We start from the raw sequence: 12,757 nt of genomic DNA, 5'->3' as shown, positions 1-12,757 counted from the left end.
TCTCAAGGAGAAGTTACACCAGTTAATGTTTCCTAATAATATCGACACCACAAGGAGAAGTTACACCAGTTAATGTTTCCTAATAATATCGACACCACAAGGAGAAGTTACACCAGTTAATGTTTCCTAATAGTGTTGACATCTCAAGGAGAAGTTACACCAGTTAATGTTTCCTAATAGTGTTGACATTTCAAGGAGAAGTTACACCAGTTAATGTGTACACGTGTTTATGATTTGTTTCTTTGTTGATTAAAGGCCGCATTCATATGATATGTAAATAATCGAGTCTGGACCATACGATCCGTTGATCGATATCATGAGCATCGATCTACGCAATTGGTATACGATGACATGCCTCATGACCTTCCGATCCCGTTAGTTACTTCTTACCACAAGCATAGTCGTCTTTTACGATAAAATGGGTTTGCTGAAGACCTATTCTAACCGGGTCTTCACGGGTCACGAGTTTATGAACCACTATCAAGTATCAGTATCCAGACTTTCGTTGAAAACAATATTATATAAGTGTTTTGACAGCATGTTTCATGCATTTTAGCTTGCTTTCTACTTGATGCCATTTGAGCTCAATATTTCCGTTTACACAGAAAATATTATCAGAGTTTTCAGTAACTCGGCATTCACGTACTCTAGGAAGTCATGGAGCATAAACACCAGATTCAGTTTAATCTCCTCCTTCGACAGGTATAGGTTACTGGGACCAAGTCTGTCCCTGAATCCGGTTCCAGTAAACGCAGATGAGATCCAGGGTCCCACGACTTATTGTACTGACTGTACCGACTGTCGTCTCTGATACCACCGTGATTGTTCACAAGGGTGCCTGGAGGTGTACATGAGATCATCGTTTTGTCTGGTGGGAAGGACGGAAGGTTTGGCTGTGTGTACGGCAGTCACTCCGCGCTGACCATGGCAAAGGTCGGTGTGATGGTGGGTTGGTTCCTGCTGAGTTTGACTTGCATGTCGGGTGTCGCTGGCCATGGTGCCTTGATAGATCCTCCGATGAGATCCTACCTGTGGAGAGTATACACGGGTCCGTTAAACGTAGTCCCGAATTATAACTACAATCAACTATTCTGTGGTGGGGTAAGTATTAAAAACTATTTAATTTCAAGAAGTGTTTGCTGAAATATGGATTTAATCATGAGATTGCTCTAAACGCCAGGTAATAGGTGAATTGGTAATTGTGAACGAGTATCCAAGTACATCTCACTTGAACATCTTTATAACGAAACATGATTCGATCCTGCATCGAGAAGAAGAAGACAAAACAATATATATAAGGACTACATCCGGCACAGTATAGAGCAGTCTAGTATCAAGTGAATACATATTTCTTGCCAATATTTTCAATTATGCCTTAAATGTAAACATAGTTCTATCACAAAACCGTTAAACACATTCACAAACGATAGAGTTGGACCACAAAATGCAGTAAAGAACAAAAAGGTAGCCTGCGATAAGAAGAGAGAGTGAGTCCAAATTTTAAGACAAATCGGCAATATTTCAGCCATATCGTGGCTAGCAATAAAAAGAAATCAAATAATGACTTCATTTAAATCTGTGTTACTCTCAACTTTAAGATGCTTACTTTCGGTGTAGGTTAAACGTCGTCATCAATGCCTTGTATCTAATTTATGATGGTGGTCATTTTCTGATCAAGTACCCACATTTTGAGTTGCCTCCGCTCTATGTATTTATACTTCACATGACAAGCCTGTGATTTATCTCAGGCCGAGTAAGAGTATGGTTTGAACCTGAGGGATTTTTTTTCTTTATCTGTCTATTCCATGTTCATGCAAACGTGACCACAATATTTATCTTGCATATAGTCTAACAAGCCTAAGGGTCTGGGGCGTGATCTGGGTGTATAAAACACAGTCGTTTCCAACATTCCTCTGGTACTGAGTTTCAGGGCAGTTTTTGTTTCTTAAACTGACAATGTATAGTTTGTAAGTGTAAGTACGGGAAGGCCAGGGGACAACTGGTATTAAAATGTTACTTTTTCATTTTTTTCAGTGTCAATTGTTTGGTTGACTTATTTGTTCGATTATTCATGTTACATAATTACAGTATGACATTGGTATCATCATGGCGCTATGACAAGATCTATTTAGTTAACGTTATGCTATATATAACGTTTATATAAATATACACAACATTAAAGGTTCAGATGTATTTTTTATCATTGTTTGTTCTCTGCAACAAAATAATTTTGTCTTTGTTCCTTTGAACAAGGTACGTGAAGATTCGGCTTAGAATTGGTCTTCAGTAACCCATGCTTGTCATAAGAGACGACTATGCTTGTAGGATCGGGTGGTCAGGCTCGCTGACTTGGTTGATGCATGTCATCGTATACCAATTTCGTGTATCGATGCTCATGATATCAATCACTGGGCTGTCTGGTCCAGGATCGACTATTAAGAGACGGCCATCATATAGCTGGAATATATTATAACTGGAGTACGGCGTTAAACAACAAACATACAAATCTTTTGAACAAAATAATTTTGTTTTCGTAGTTAATGTTATGTAAAATATTAGTCTTTTCGTACAAATCACAGCTGCGCTAACATCCGGAGCAATCTGGTACATGCATTACAGAACCAGAATCAGTTTGACAGAACTGTTGAAGTGTTCTAAGTTTGAGGTTATGCCTTTTCTTTGCAAATGTTTCAATAAGTTATTTGAAAATGGAGTTTTCCCCAGCAATTGGTCACGTGCTATAATAAGACAGGAGTGACCCAAATAGCTATAGAGGTATTTCATTAATGAGCATTTTAGGAAAAGTATTTACAACAATATTAAACAATAGAATTTCAAAATGGGCGACCATGCGTGATAAGATTACTGAATTTCAAGCTGGCTTCAGAAAAAGTTATTCCACCGTAGATGATGTATTCTTCCCCACACTTCATTCACTCATTCAAAAAACCTTGTCACGGCGTAAGCATAAACTGTATGTAGTATTTGCAGATTTTAAAAAGGCTTTTGATTCTGTCAATCGCTTTAAGTTATGGACATGTCTACGAAAAGCTGGTTCACGTGGGAAAATGTTTACTATTCTAAAATCAATGTATTCTATTGTGAGATCATGTGTTCGTTGTGGGGATAGTTTAAAAGATTTCTTTGATTGTCCTTTTGGCCTAAGACAAGGCTGTATTTTGAGTCCGATCTTATTTTCATTTTTCATTAATGAACTATATTACGAAATAGCCGCCAGTGGTAAACATGGTATCCAAATGTTTCCAGATTTGATAGAAATATTAATGTGACTTTTCGCAGATGATGTCATTCTAGTGTCAGATACTGTTTTGGTCTTCAAAGGCAATCAAATATTTTAAGTACATACACGAAAGAATGGAAATTATCAGTAAATTGCCATGGTTTCAGCCAAGAGAATTGCATGTAGTAAATTCCCCCCCCCCCCCCCCCCCCCCCCCCCCCACACACACACACACCAACCCCTACCCCACCCCCACCCCAACCTCCCACCCCAACATCGTTGGCAAAAGTGTTTCAATGGCGAAGGGTATAATGTTGTAACATAAGTCATTATAATGTCTCTAGGTGTATCTGAGGCTCAAAACGTATTATAAAGTGACTGGGAATCGCTGTTGTAGGAGGCTTCCTACCTTGTGGTGTAAAAGAGACGAAAAAAGACCTTTCCATTATTCATAAGAGATCAGAGTTGTGCGATTCCGACTATATCATGAAAATGTGTTGTACCCGCCAATAACACATGCAAAGGCAAGTCAATCGTTCATCTGAAAAAAACACGGGGTGCGACAAATTTGGAAATGTACATGTCTACCATAAAACTTTTTGAAAACTTTCCTGAGGCCTTGAATGTTGTAACGTTGATCTGAGCAAGAGTTGCATGACGCTCTTTGAAATCTTGGTACAAGGAGCATGCTCGATTGTACCTCAAAGGTTTTGAAATGTAGACACCAAGAGCTAGAGGCGGCAGGAATATTGCTCGACATGAAGGGAAAGTTGATCATCGGTAAGTTGAAGTCATCCCTCTTGTCATACAGTCTTGTGGAGAGTGTTTTGGCACTCTGAATCTGTATGCATCGATCAGAATATGAAACAGTAAATTCCGGTCTCACTGGTTTCCTTTATAACTAGCTCAGGCGGGTAAATCATTGAAAGGGAATGGGCTATTTGTTATTGAACGATATCAGATCATCGATATACCTGAGGCTTAAGTTTAACTTCTTGGCCAGTTAACCATCTTTTGACTTTGCCAATCCGAGCAGAAATTCTGATTCAAATGCATACAAAAACATATCAGCAAGAAGGCGAGCGCAATTGGTCCCCATTGGGGTGCCTACTTTTTTCCTAAATGTCTTACCCCCAATTTTGTTTTTCTTCAAGTTTGGGAGGGGTAGGCAGATCAGGTGAATACGGAGGATGTTCAATGAGTTTAAAGCATCAGTCACGCATTACAGCCATGACGACAACAGGCTAGTATACAACTTACTGCATTATCCGGTGAAACAACAAACCTATGGAGAGTTTGTTTTCCCCGACATTTAGCCTTGATACTATCACGCAGTTGCCTAAGCAGATTAACATAATATTGGCCATCGATGATCTCATCTTTCGGGTGGCAGTCCACCAGTAGGATTCCTTTGATAGATCTGACTTCCGAGGAAAGGCTAGATGTTTCCGCCGCTTTGATTGTTGTTTAGTCTCTCACTAATAATGGTGAACTCAAGACTCATCCATGTGTCGGCTTCATAACGACGTAGATTCTCACTGGAGATGATGACCCTTGAGCCTTTTATCATCAAGAATCTTAAGACTTCGAGACCAAGCGTCTTGTAACCTTTGTCATTCCAATTTCATTCCTCAAAAGAACTCTCTCATGAGATATGCCCACCGTATGGCTGTATGACGTGTAGTGAGTCGACTATCATACATAATCATATCACGTATTTTATCAACATTTTCCTCAGTGGTGGCACTTGTAGATCTTCGTTTTACCGGATAATCCCGGAACCTCTCTCTTACTCTCTTGTTCTTCGCTGTTCACCTCTTAAAAATGAAGAAGAAGCATCATTCTCTAAAATCGACAACATAGATGGGTGTTGGAGTTAGCCCTTTCAGTTCGGGATACTTGATGAGAGCGTAGTAGCCAATTTTGTCAATTCCCATCAACAGAGATTACCTCATGACTGCAGAAATGTGCTGCCTGATTGTGTAAATGGTTTTACTGCAACCTGTAAGCATGACAAGTAGTGCACTAAATGCACTTAATACATGAACACTGTTAATGTTACTGTTATTTAATGAACTCGCCTTAACACCAACAAAGCTTTAACAGTTGAACATTTGAAAGCGGATCATTGCATGAACCCATCAAGAAATTGGAAGAAGTGCTTTATATATATATGGTCAATTTAGGCTGAGTACGTCGTATCACAAGTGGTCAACAAGGACATTCAAATTGCTTTGCGAGATAGACAAATAAGTTAAAAGTATGCCGTTTTGGTTGTGTTCTGCAGATGACGTTCGACAACCCCAGCCAACTGTCGGACTACTGTGGAGTGTGTGGGGACAGAAAGGTTCCGGGGAGAACGGGTGACAACGTGGCCGGGGGCAAGTACGCCCTCGGCATCATCGTGGCCAGCTACGTCCAGGGCTCCGACATCGACGTCACTGTCAAATTGACGGCGAATCACAGAGGCTTCTTCGAGTTCCGCCTATGTCCACACAACAACCCAAATGTGGTGGTGTCGCAGGATTGTCTGGACAACAATAGGCTCCACATCGTGCGGGTCACCAGGGAGGATGGCAGTGTCGAGGTCGTGGGCGGACCTCACTTCTTCTTCACAGAAGCCACAAACTTCATCTACATTGTGACGCTGCGGCTCCCCAGCCACATCTCGTGTACACAGTGCATTCTACAGTGGCACTACAAGGCCGGTGAGTTAGTGTTGAATATGGGAGTGGGTAGAACGTGAGTGAATCAGATGCAAAATAGTTAGTGAGAGTCAGAGTCAGAAGAATAAAGGTGAATCAGAGTATTCACAGGGTAATAATCTGAGTAAGTAGTATGTCTGTTCGCCAGTGAGTCCATATAGAATCAGTGTGCCAGTTTGTTTGTTGTACAACGCCTCATTCAGTAATATTCCAGTTATATGACGACGGTCGGTAACTAATCGCGTCTGGAGCAGACAATCCAGTGGTTGACATCATGAGCATCGATCTACGCAATTAGGAAACGATGACATGTATCAACCAAGTTAGCGAGCGTGACCACCCGATCACCCGTTAGTCGCCTCTTACGACAGGCATAGTCGCCTGTTACGCCAAGTATGGGTTTGCTGAAGATCTATTCTACCCCCGATCTCAATGTGCCAATAGTACATCTGTAAACATGTCAATTCTTGGTCAGTGAGTCAGTGAGTCAGTCAGTATTAAATCAATGTGCCTGAAGTAGGTCTGTTAAACAGGTACAGCCATAAAACCTACATTTATATATTTATATATCGTTTCAAGCAATGGAATCAGTGGAATCAATGAAATAACTGGACGTGTAAATTCACATACGTTTTCTTATCGAGGAAAATACACATTCGTATTTCAGCTCAGCACAACAATCTGCATATGTGTAACTACATAGGGTGCGGCGATCAGGAACACTATGTAAACTGTGCCGACGTGGAAATTACACCTCTCACAAACACATCCCCAACAACGACATCACCAACTACATCCCAGACAACATCGTCAACAACCTCCCTTACGACTTCATCTCCTACTACAACGTTATCTTCAACAACCTCGGTAACAACATCGCATACGCCATCGGAAACAACTCCGGCGACATCACCAACGTCAACATCCCTAACAACCCCCACAACAACAACATCGATGGCCTTAGATGAGGAAATTATCATTGGCAATAAGATATGCAACTGGGCCAACCCTGACTTGGTCCACTGGCCAAAGCATCCTTGCAATGGTATTTGCGAGCTGAGATGTTCAACTCATTCCCCGGGTTTCCATAGTTGGTGTATGAGTAACTGCGCGCACGACCCGCCTTTCTGTCCACTTATATACTGTAATTGTCAGTGTAAATATCACAAAAGTCCTTGAAAATGCTACAACTTTAACGATAACCCAAGGCCATCTTAACGAGGACATAACAAGTGCTTACACGTATTCTGGGGTAATAACCTGTTCATCTGTGGCAAAAAGTTATATATCTCTAAATTTTCTAGCTAACGAGCAACTGTCGCGACTGCCAGTCATTACCAATGTGGGCTATAGCCTCTTGGGAACTCCTACGATTGCTATATAGCTAATGAAACGATCAAATGTCTTCCGTTTGAGTTTGTTTCCTGGTGTTGTAGCCTATTCTTGATTTCTGGATTGGTGGTCGGGATATGTCTAAAAGCGGCGTAAAACCCTACTCGTCATACTTGTTAATAGATATAATGTGCTTGAAAAATTAATAATAAAATGATATTTATGTTGTAATACACGTGTATGTCAACTGTCGGGTGTTCGTTATTTGAATAAATCGGAGCAAGTGTGTGTGTGTTGTAATACATAACTATTTTGCAGACAATTTAGGATGGTGTGGTACATTTGTGTGATGTCAGATATCGTCACCACTGACGTGTTGATGTATTGAAACAGTGGTATTAAAGCAGGGACATTTCGACAATGGCAACCAGGCTAATATTATCCTCATACCGTAAATCTAATGAGGTGAGAGAGTTGTCGTCTCTTCCTATCTTCTACATCATCCCTCCATAATGAACAACAATCTGTCACTTCGTTAAAAGGACACTCAGCAGAATGTCTACTTCTGTGTTCTCTGGCCTTCTTTGGCTCAGCGAGTCCATATAACACGCCCTACATTACATATACCAACTAACTAACGTACCAACAACTGTGCCCGAGGTTATCACGTTGCGATAACGAATATTCGCAAGAATAGAGAAATAACAACTAGGCCCCAAGGTATATTTGATCGTTAACTAAACACACACACACACACACACACACACACACACACACACACACACACACACACACACACACACACACACACACACACACACACACACACACACACACACACACACCAGTAAGAATCAACGCATATATACCCCGGGTGATACTGTTACAACGAATGTATCTTGCCGCTTTGTTTCAATCTGCCATTGGAAAGGATTTAACACAAGCTGGAAGTTGACAGTAAAACAGGTGTTCGATTGAGCAGAGGTTAACTTGTACTGTGTGGCGGGGTATGAGGCATATAATCTCCCGCTCAGAGATCCACGTGCAGCCTTTTTCTTCGTGGGGGGGCATAAGGGATTTATAATCTCGCTCAGAAATATATTTCCCTTCAAGGCGGAATTACATATTAAGATAATTCGGACATAAAGGTAAGATAATATAAATAACCTCTACACCATACATGCATCATGAGTAGAGAATGAAGTACTCCACAATATAATGGGTCAATAAGAAAGCTATGTGTAAAATGAAAATAGTGCACTTTAATATTTTAACATTTGATAAAGATATTAACCTACTTCACATACCAAACGTAGCCCATTATGTTGTTAGTGTTTCGTGTGGCCTTGTCTACAACAGTGCCTGACATGGTCCTAGTGACCTTAGGTGGGAGAAATATAAGATATAACATATGCTGTGACGTATTTGGAATAGTTGGACGTGAAGGTACGTATAGTCAATTACTTGAGATCACTTGACAATTCTAAGAAATACATATTTTTCTTCAGAATAGCTTTATTTTTCGAATATTTTATTACATGACGGATGCCTGTGTGTTGGATACACACGAGACGAAACCCTGAATTTCAGTAATCTATCTACATATGTTTATTTGGGTACATTCATACAAATGGATTTTTGTATTGTTCTCAACATACATACTGATATCAAGATCAATTTAACTTTATTGTAACGCAGAAATGTTTGTGCGGCATGGTTCCCTATCCTCCTTTATGCGGTGCACTCAATTGCCCGTGCTTTACGACGGAAATATCTTGTCCATAATAGGCTTGGTGAATCATATTATCGTAGAAGATCGGTGATAATAGGATAGTTAGTGTCACCTTCTGTAGAGGATGGGTAAGGAAACAAGCCCGCCCTACCTCTGTTCTTTGACAGCTTTTGCCCTAAATTATAGACTTTTATCAGAGGAAGACAGATTTCCTGGCACATGGTGACAAAATTATAGATATGATATATCGTATTTACTAGTCCCGAAACAGAACACCGGTCGCCAGGGTCGGTGTCTCTTATTGTAGTGTTCCTGTAAAATATGGCTAAATTTGGAAAACATTCTCCATGGTAATAAATTAGGGACTGGCTACAATCGTTTTCATCGTGCTTGAAGGTAGATCTTTCATCGGTGAAATCTTTCACAATCTAATCATTGAGTGAATGAGTTTGGTTGATGTCGACTTGCTTATTCAGTTACATCGCGGCGTGTGAGCTTGATGTGGAAGGAAAGCCCGATGTGATGCAGGACGTCAACGTTTCCCTCCTAGAAACATAATCAGGGGGAGTCTGGGATTCGAAAAGACAAAAGCGACAAACCCTTTCCATATTCAAAGCAGGGTCCTTTGTACCGTCCTGACCATATCATAAGCATGGGTTTACGAATCACTATCAAATAGTGATGACATCAGGTGTTCGCGAAAAGGTGACCGTATTCTGCCCTATCGGTGTCACCCGTCACAAAGACTTGCAGAGGCAAGTCAGTTATTCACCTAAAAAACACGAGACCATATGGTACAAATGAAAATCGTATGATTGCATGGCACATCATTTTTGTCTCTGTTGGAAATGTCCAACACATGTCGACCATAAAACCTTTTGAAAGCTTTACTAAGGCCCCTAAATTGTGTATCGCTGATCGAACAACTTCTGAGTAAGTCATACGACGCTCTTTGATATCTTCGCGGGGAGATACTACCTCAAACGTTGAACGTGACACCAAAGGCTGGAGCTACTAGGGTGAGTGAGTTGGGTTTAACGCCGATTTTAACAGTATTCCAGTTATCTCGCGGCGTGTCAGCTTAATGTGGGAGGAAAGCCCGAAGTGATGCAGGTCTCAGACGTTTACCACTTCGGTGAAACCCACGAGCACGGTGTATGGTGCTGACAAACCTAGAAACATAATCGGGGCGAACCGAGATTCGAACCCACAATCATAGGTTTCTCGCGTGGCCAAGGGACGCAACTCTGCACAGAGAATCGCGGCGCCTTAGACGACTGGGCCACCCGTGCCCCCTTGGAGCTACTAGAAAATCGTTCGTCAAAAAGGGAAAGTTGACCATTGGAAAGTTGAAGTCACCTCTCTTGTTATACCGGCTTGTGGATAGTTTTTTTTCTGTAGGATAGTGGTGATAGAGGTGAAAGATCAAATGTTTCAACTTAATTGATCTTTGTTCTTTTCTGAGATTTAAACAATTCAAACAAATCCTTTGAGTATTTGAAAATCTACACGGTACAAATTTCACTTGTCCCAAATACTTTCTGTGAATATAGATTAAACTAAATAGAACTGACAAAACCCTTTCTGTAATCCATGAAGTCCTTTCCCGGTTTTATTAAGAATAGTGGTTAATCATTTGAGATGAAGATTTGGTGGTACGGTTGTGTGGATTTTATGGAGCTTCAGTACGAAAGAGGAATGGACATTTCTTCGGGTTTTACAGTGAAGCCAAAATTAAATAGTACTGCTGCGTTGTGTGGGAAGAGTTCTTCTTCAGTAAAGCATACAGACTACACGTCAAGTTCACACACCAACATGGGCTTCGGGCACGCCAAAGAGGTGCAACGAATTGCTAGGTCTATAAATGGTGTATTGCTGTGAAGAACCGTAACGTTTTCATAACGCACACGTCTTAGCCCTACACTTTATTATATGTGCAAGACTTATTGTTTCAGATGCTGACTCTCTGCATCGTCCTAGTGCTGCTCATGGGGGTAGTGTCCGGGCTCATCATGCCTGGACCATGTCCTGTCCCCAACCCCTGCTTCTGTGGCACAGTCATCCATTGTGACAGCCGCTCCCTCACCGTTCTCCCCACCTTTACGTCCTCACCACGACACTTCCCCATATTTGATCTGTCCCACAACCGCCTCGACTTTATCCCAGCACGGGCCTTCGTCGGGGTCAACATGTCTACTCTGGACCTCACAGGCAACCCTCTCGTCCTCAACATGGATGAAGATGCATTCTTGGGACAAGAAGACATCCTGCAGCAGTTGATAGTGTCGCAAACATCTATAACGTCACTTCCTTCCTCACTGGGCAAACTCCGACGACTGACGAGGCTCAATGCCGGAAATACTTTCATAACGACAATTGATAGTTCTTTGTTTGCTGCCATTGGATATCCTTTACAACATCTGGACCTCCATGATGCTAAGCTTACACAGTGGCCGAGTGCTGTCCAAAACCTCAGATACCTGAAGTCCGTAGACTTGTCTGGTAACGTGATACAAACAGTTCCCAAGGCAGCTCTTGATATATTCGCAACATCACTCGAAGTGCTTGGTCTCAGTGGCTGTGGCCTGACAACGTTCCCTGTAGCAGTAGGGAAGCTGTCAGGTCTCCGTGAGCTATATCTCGGCGACAACCACCTTGGTGACGTCCCTCACGCCATCTTCTACTACACGATCAGACAGACACTGCAGATCCTAAACCTCTCCAACACCGACCTGACTGACATTCCCGAGGAACTCAAACACACCCGTGCCCTCACTACCCTCTATCTCAGCCACAACCCGATCGTTGCACCCAACTCCACCGGCGTCTTCACCGGCATCAGCCACACCCTAACACACCTCTTCTTCGACCACTGCCAACTCAAAGCCATCCCACCAGCATTAAGCCGATTGACAAATCTAAAACTGCTGAATCTGACGTCCAATAATCTCGACATTCTTGAAAACTACGCCTTCAATCATTTAACATCTCTCGAGACTCTTGTCCTCAACAACAATCCCTTAATGAACATTAAACACGCGGCCTTTAACAGTATGACCAGCTTGCAACACCTATACCTAGCCAACTGTGGCCTCCACTTCTTCCCTGGAGCAGCTTTACTGGGTCTCCCATCCTTGGACTATGTGGACCTCTCCAATAATAAAATCTCGATCCTGGAGGAGAGTACCGTCCCTGATCTGAAGGATCTCAAGCGGCTGTCTCTCTCGGGCAACAAGTTCACCAACATGTCTCTCGTCTCCTTCACTGGCCTCACGACACTCGACATGCTCTACCTTAACGACTGCGGCTTCACCACGGTGCCCAAGGCTATTGAGTACACCCCCAACGTCCGCTACGTGGAGCTCTACAAGAACTCTATTCCCTGCGACTGCAGGCTCAAGTGGATCTGGAGCTGGAAGCTGGCCCATGGACTTATACCTCATATCCAAGGGTTGTGCCAGGGAACCAAGTCAGACGATTTAGATATGTTTATACGATACCAACTGAAACTTTGTCCTTAACACACGAATCTTATTATAAACAGGAATATATTTCTTAACGTTTTTCTTTACTTATAAGCAGCGAAATCTCTGCACTTATACACAATAGACGTAATTCAAAATTAATGTGCCGTTTTTATTAGTTTCAACGAAATCAGTAATGGTACTCGAGTAAATGGATTTTCTGGTTCATCATTCACAGGATTGTCTGGTTTGTTTACAGGCTGACGTCGTATGGTAGGAGTAC

General features: G+C 41.9%; 2 protein-coding genes across 3 annotated transcripts; both read left to right on the top strand.

Moving 5' to 3' along the window:
• The first annotated feature begins 924 nt into the window (after positions 1-924).
• LOC139455568 (uncharacterized) lies at positions 925-7,125 on the top strand. The gene is made up of 3 exons (XM_071237122.1): positions 925-945; positions 5,487-5,949; positions 6,614-7,125. The coding sequence occupies exons 1-3, from the start codon at positions 925-927 to the stop codon at positions 7,123-7,125; spliced, it is 996 nt and encodes a 331-aa protein (XP_071093223.1).
• A 1,250-nt stretch (positions 7,126-8,375) lies between these two features.
• Positions 8,376-12,549, top strand: LOC139464019 (leucine-rich repeat and death domain-containing protein 1-like). 2 transcript variants are annotated; one of them, XM_071245543.1, is made up of 2 exons: positions 8,376-8,426; positions 10,966-12,549. In XM_071245543.1, the coding sequence occupies exon 2, from the start codon at positions 10,966-10,968 to the stop codon at positions 12,529-12,531; it is 1,566 nt and encodes a 521-aa protein (XP_071101644.1). In that variant the 5' UTR covers positions 8,376-8,426; the 3' UTR covers positions 12,532-12,549. The 2 variants fall into 2 exon arrangements, with proteins under 2 accessions (XP_071101644.1, XP_071101636.1); XM_071245535.1 differs by lacking the exon at positions 8,376-8,426 and adding an exon at positions 8,649-8,724.
• Positions 12,550-12,757: the final 208 nt, after the last annotated feature.

Source organism: Haliotis cracherodii, unplaced genomic scaffold, assembly GCF_022045235.1.
Source record: "Haliotis cracherodii isolate W230 unplaced genomic scaffold, xgHalCrac1.p SCAF_1, whole genome shotgun sequence".
Lineage (NCBI taxonomy): Eukaryota > Metazoa > Mollusca > Gastropoda > Lepetellida > Haliotidae > Haliotis > Haliotis cracherodii.
Note: the sequence above shows the minus strand (reverse complement) of the source record. Positions and strands in the feature narration are given on the sequence as shown.

Excerpts from the sequence above, each read along its gene's own strand:
- LOC139464019 (XM_071245543.1), top strand. The coding sequence starts at position 10,966 with ATGCTGACTCTCTGCATCGTCCTAGTGCTGCTCATGGGGGTAGTGTCC.
- LOC139455568 (XM_071237122.1), top strand. The coding sequence starts at position 925 with ATGGCAAAGGTCGGTGTGATG. Across the intron at positions 946-5,486 it reads TGGCAAAGGTCGGTGTGATG|ACAAATAAGTTAAAAGTATG; the intron begins GTGGGTTGGTTC and ends TTTGCGAGATAG. Across the intron at positions 5,950-6,613 it reads ACAGTGGCACTACAAGGCCG|CTCAGCACAACAATCTGCAT; the intron begins GTGAGTTAGTGT and ends TTCGTATTTCAG.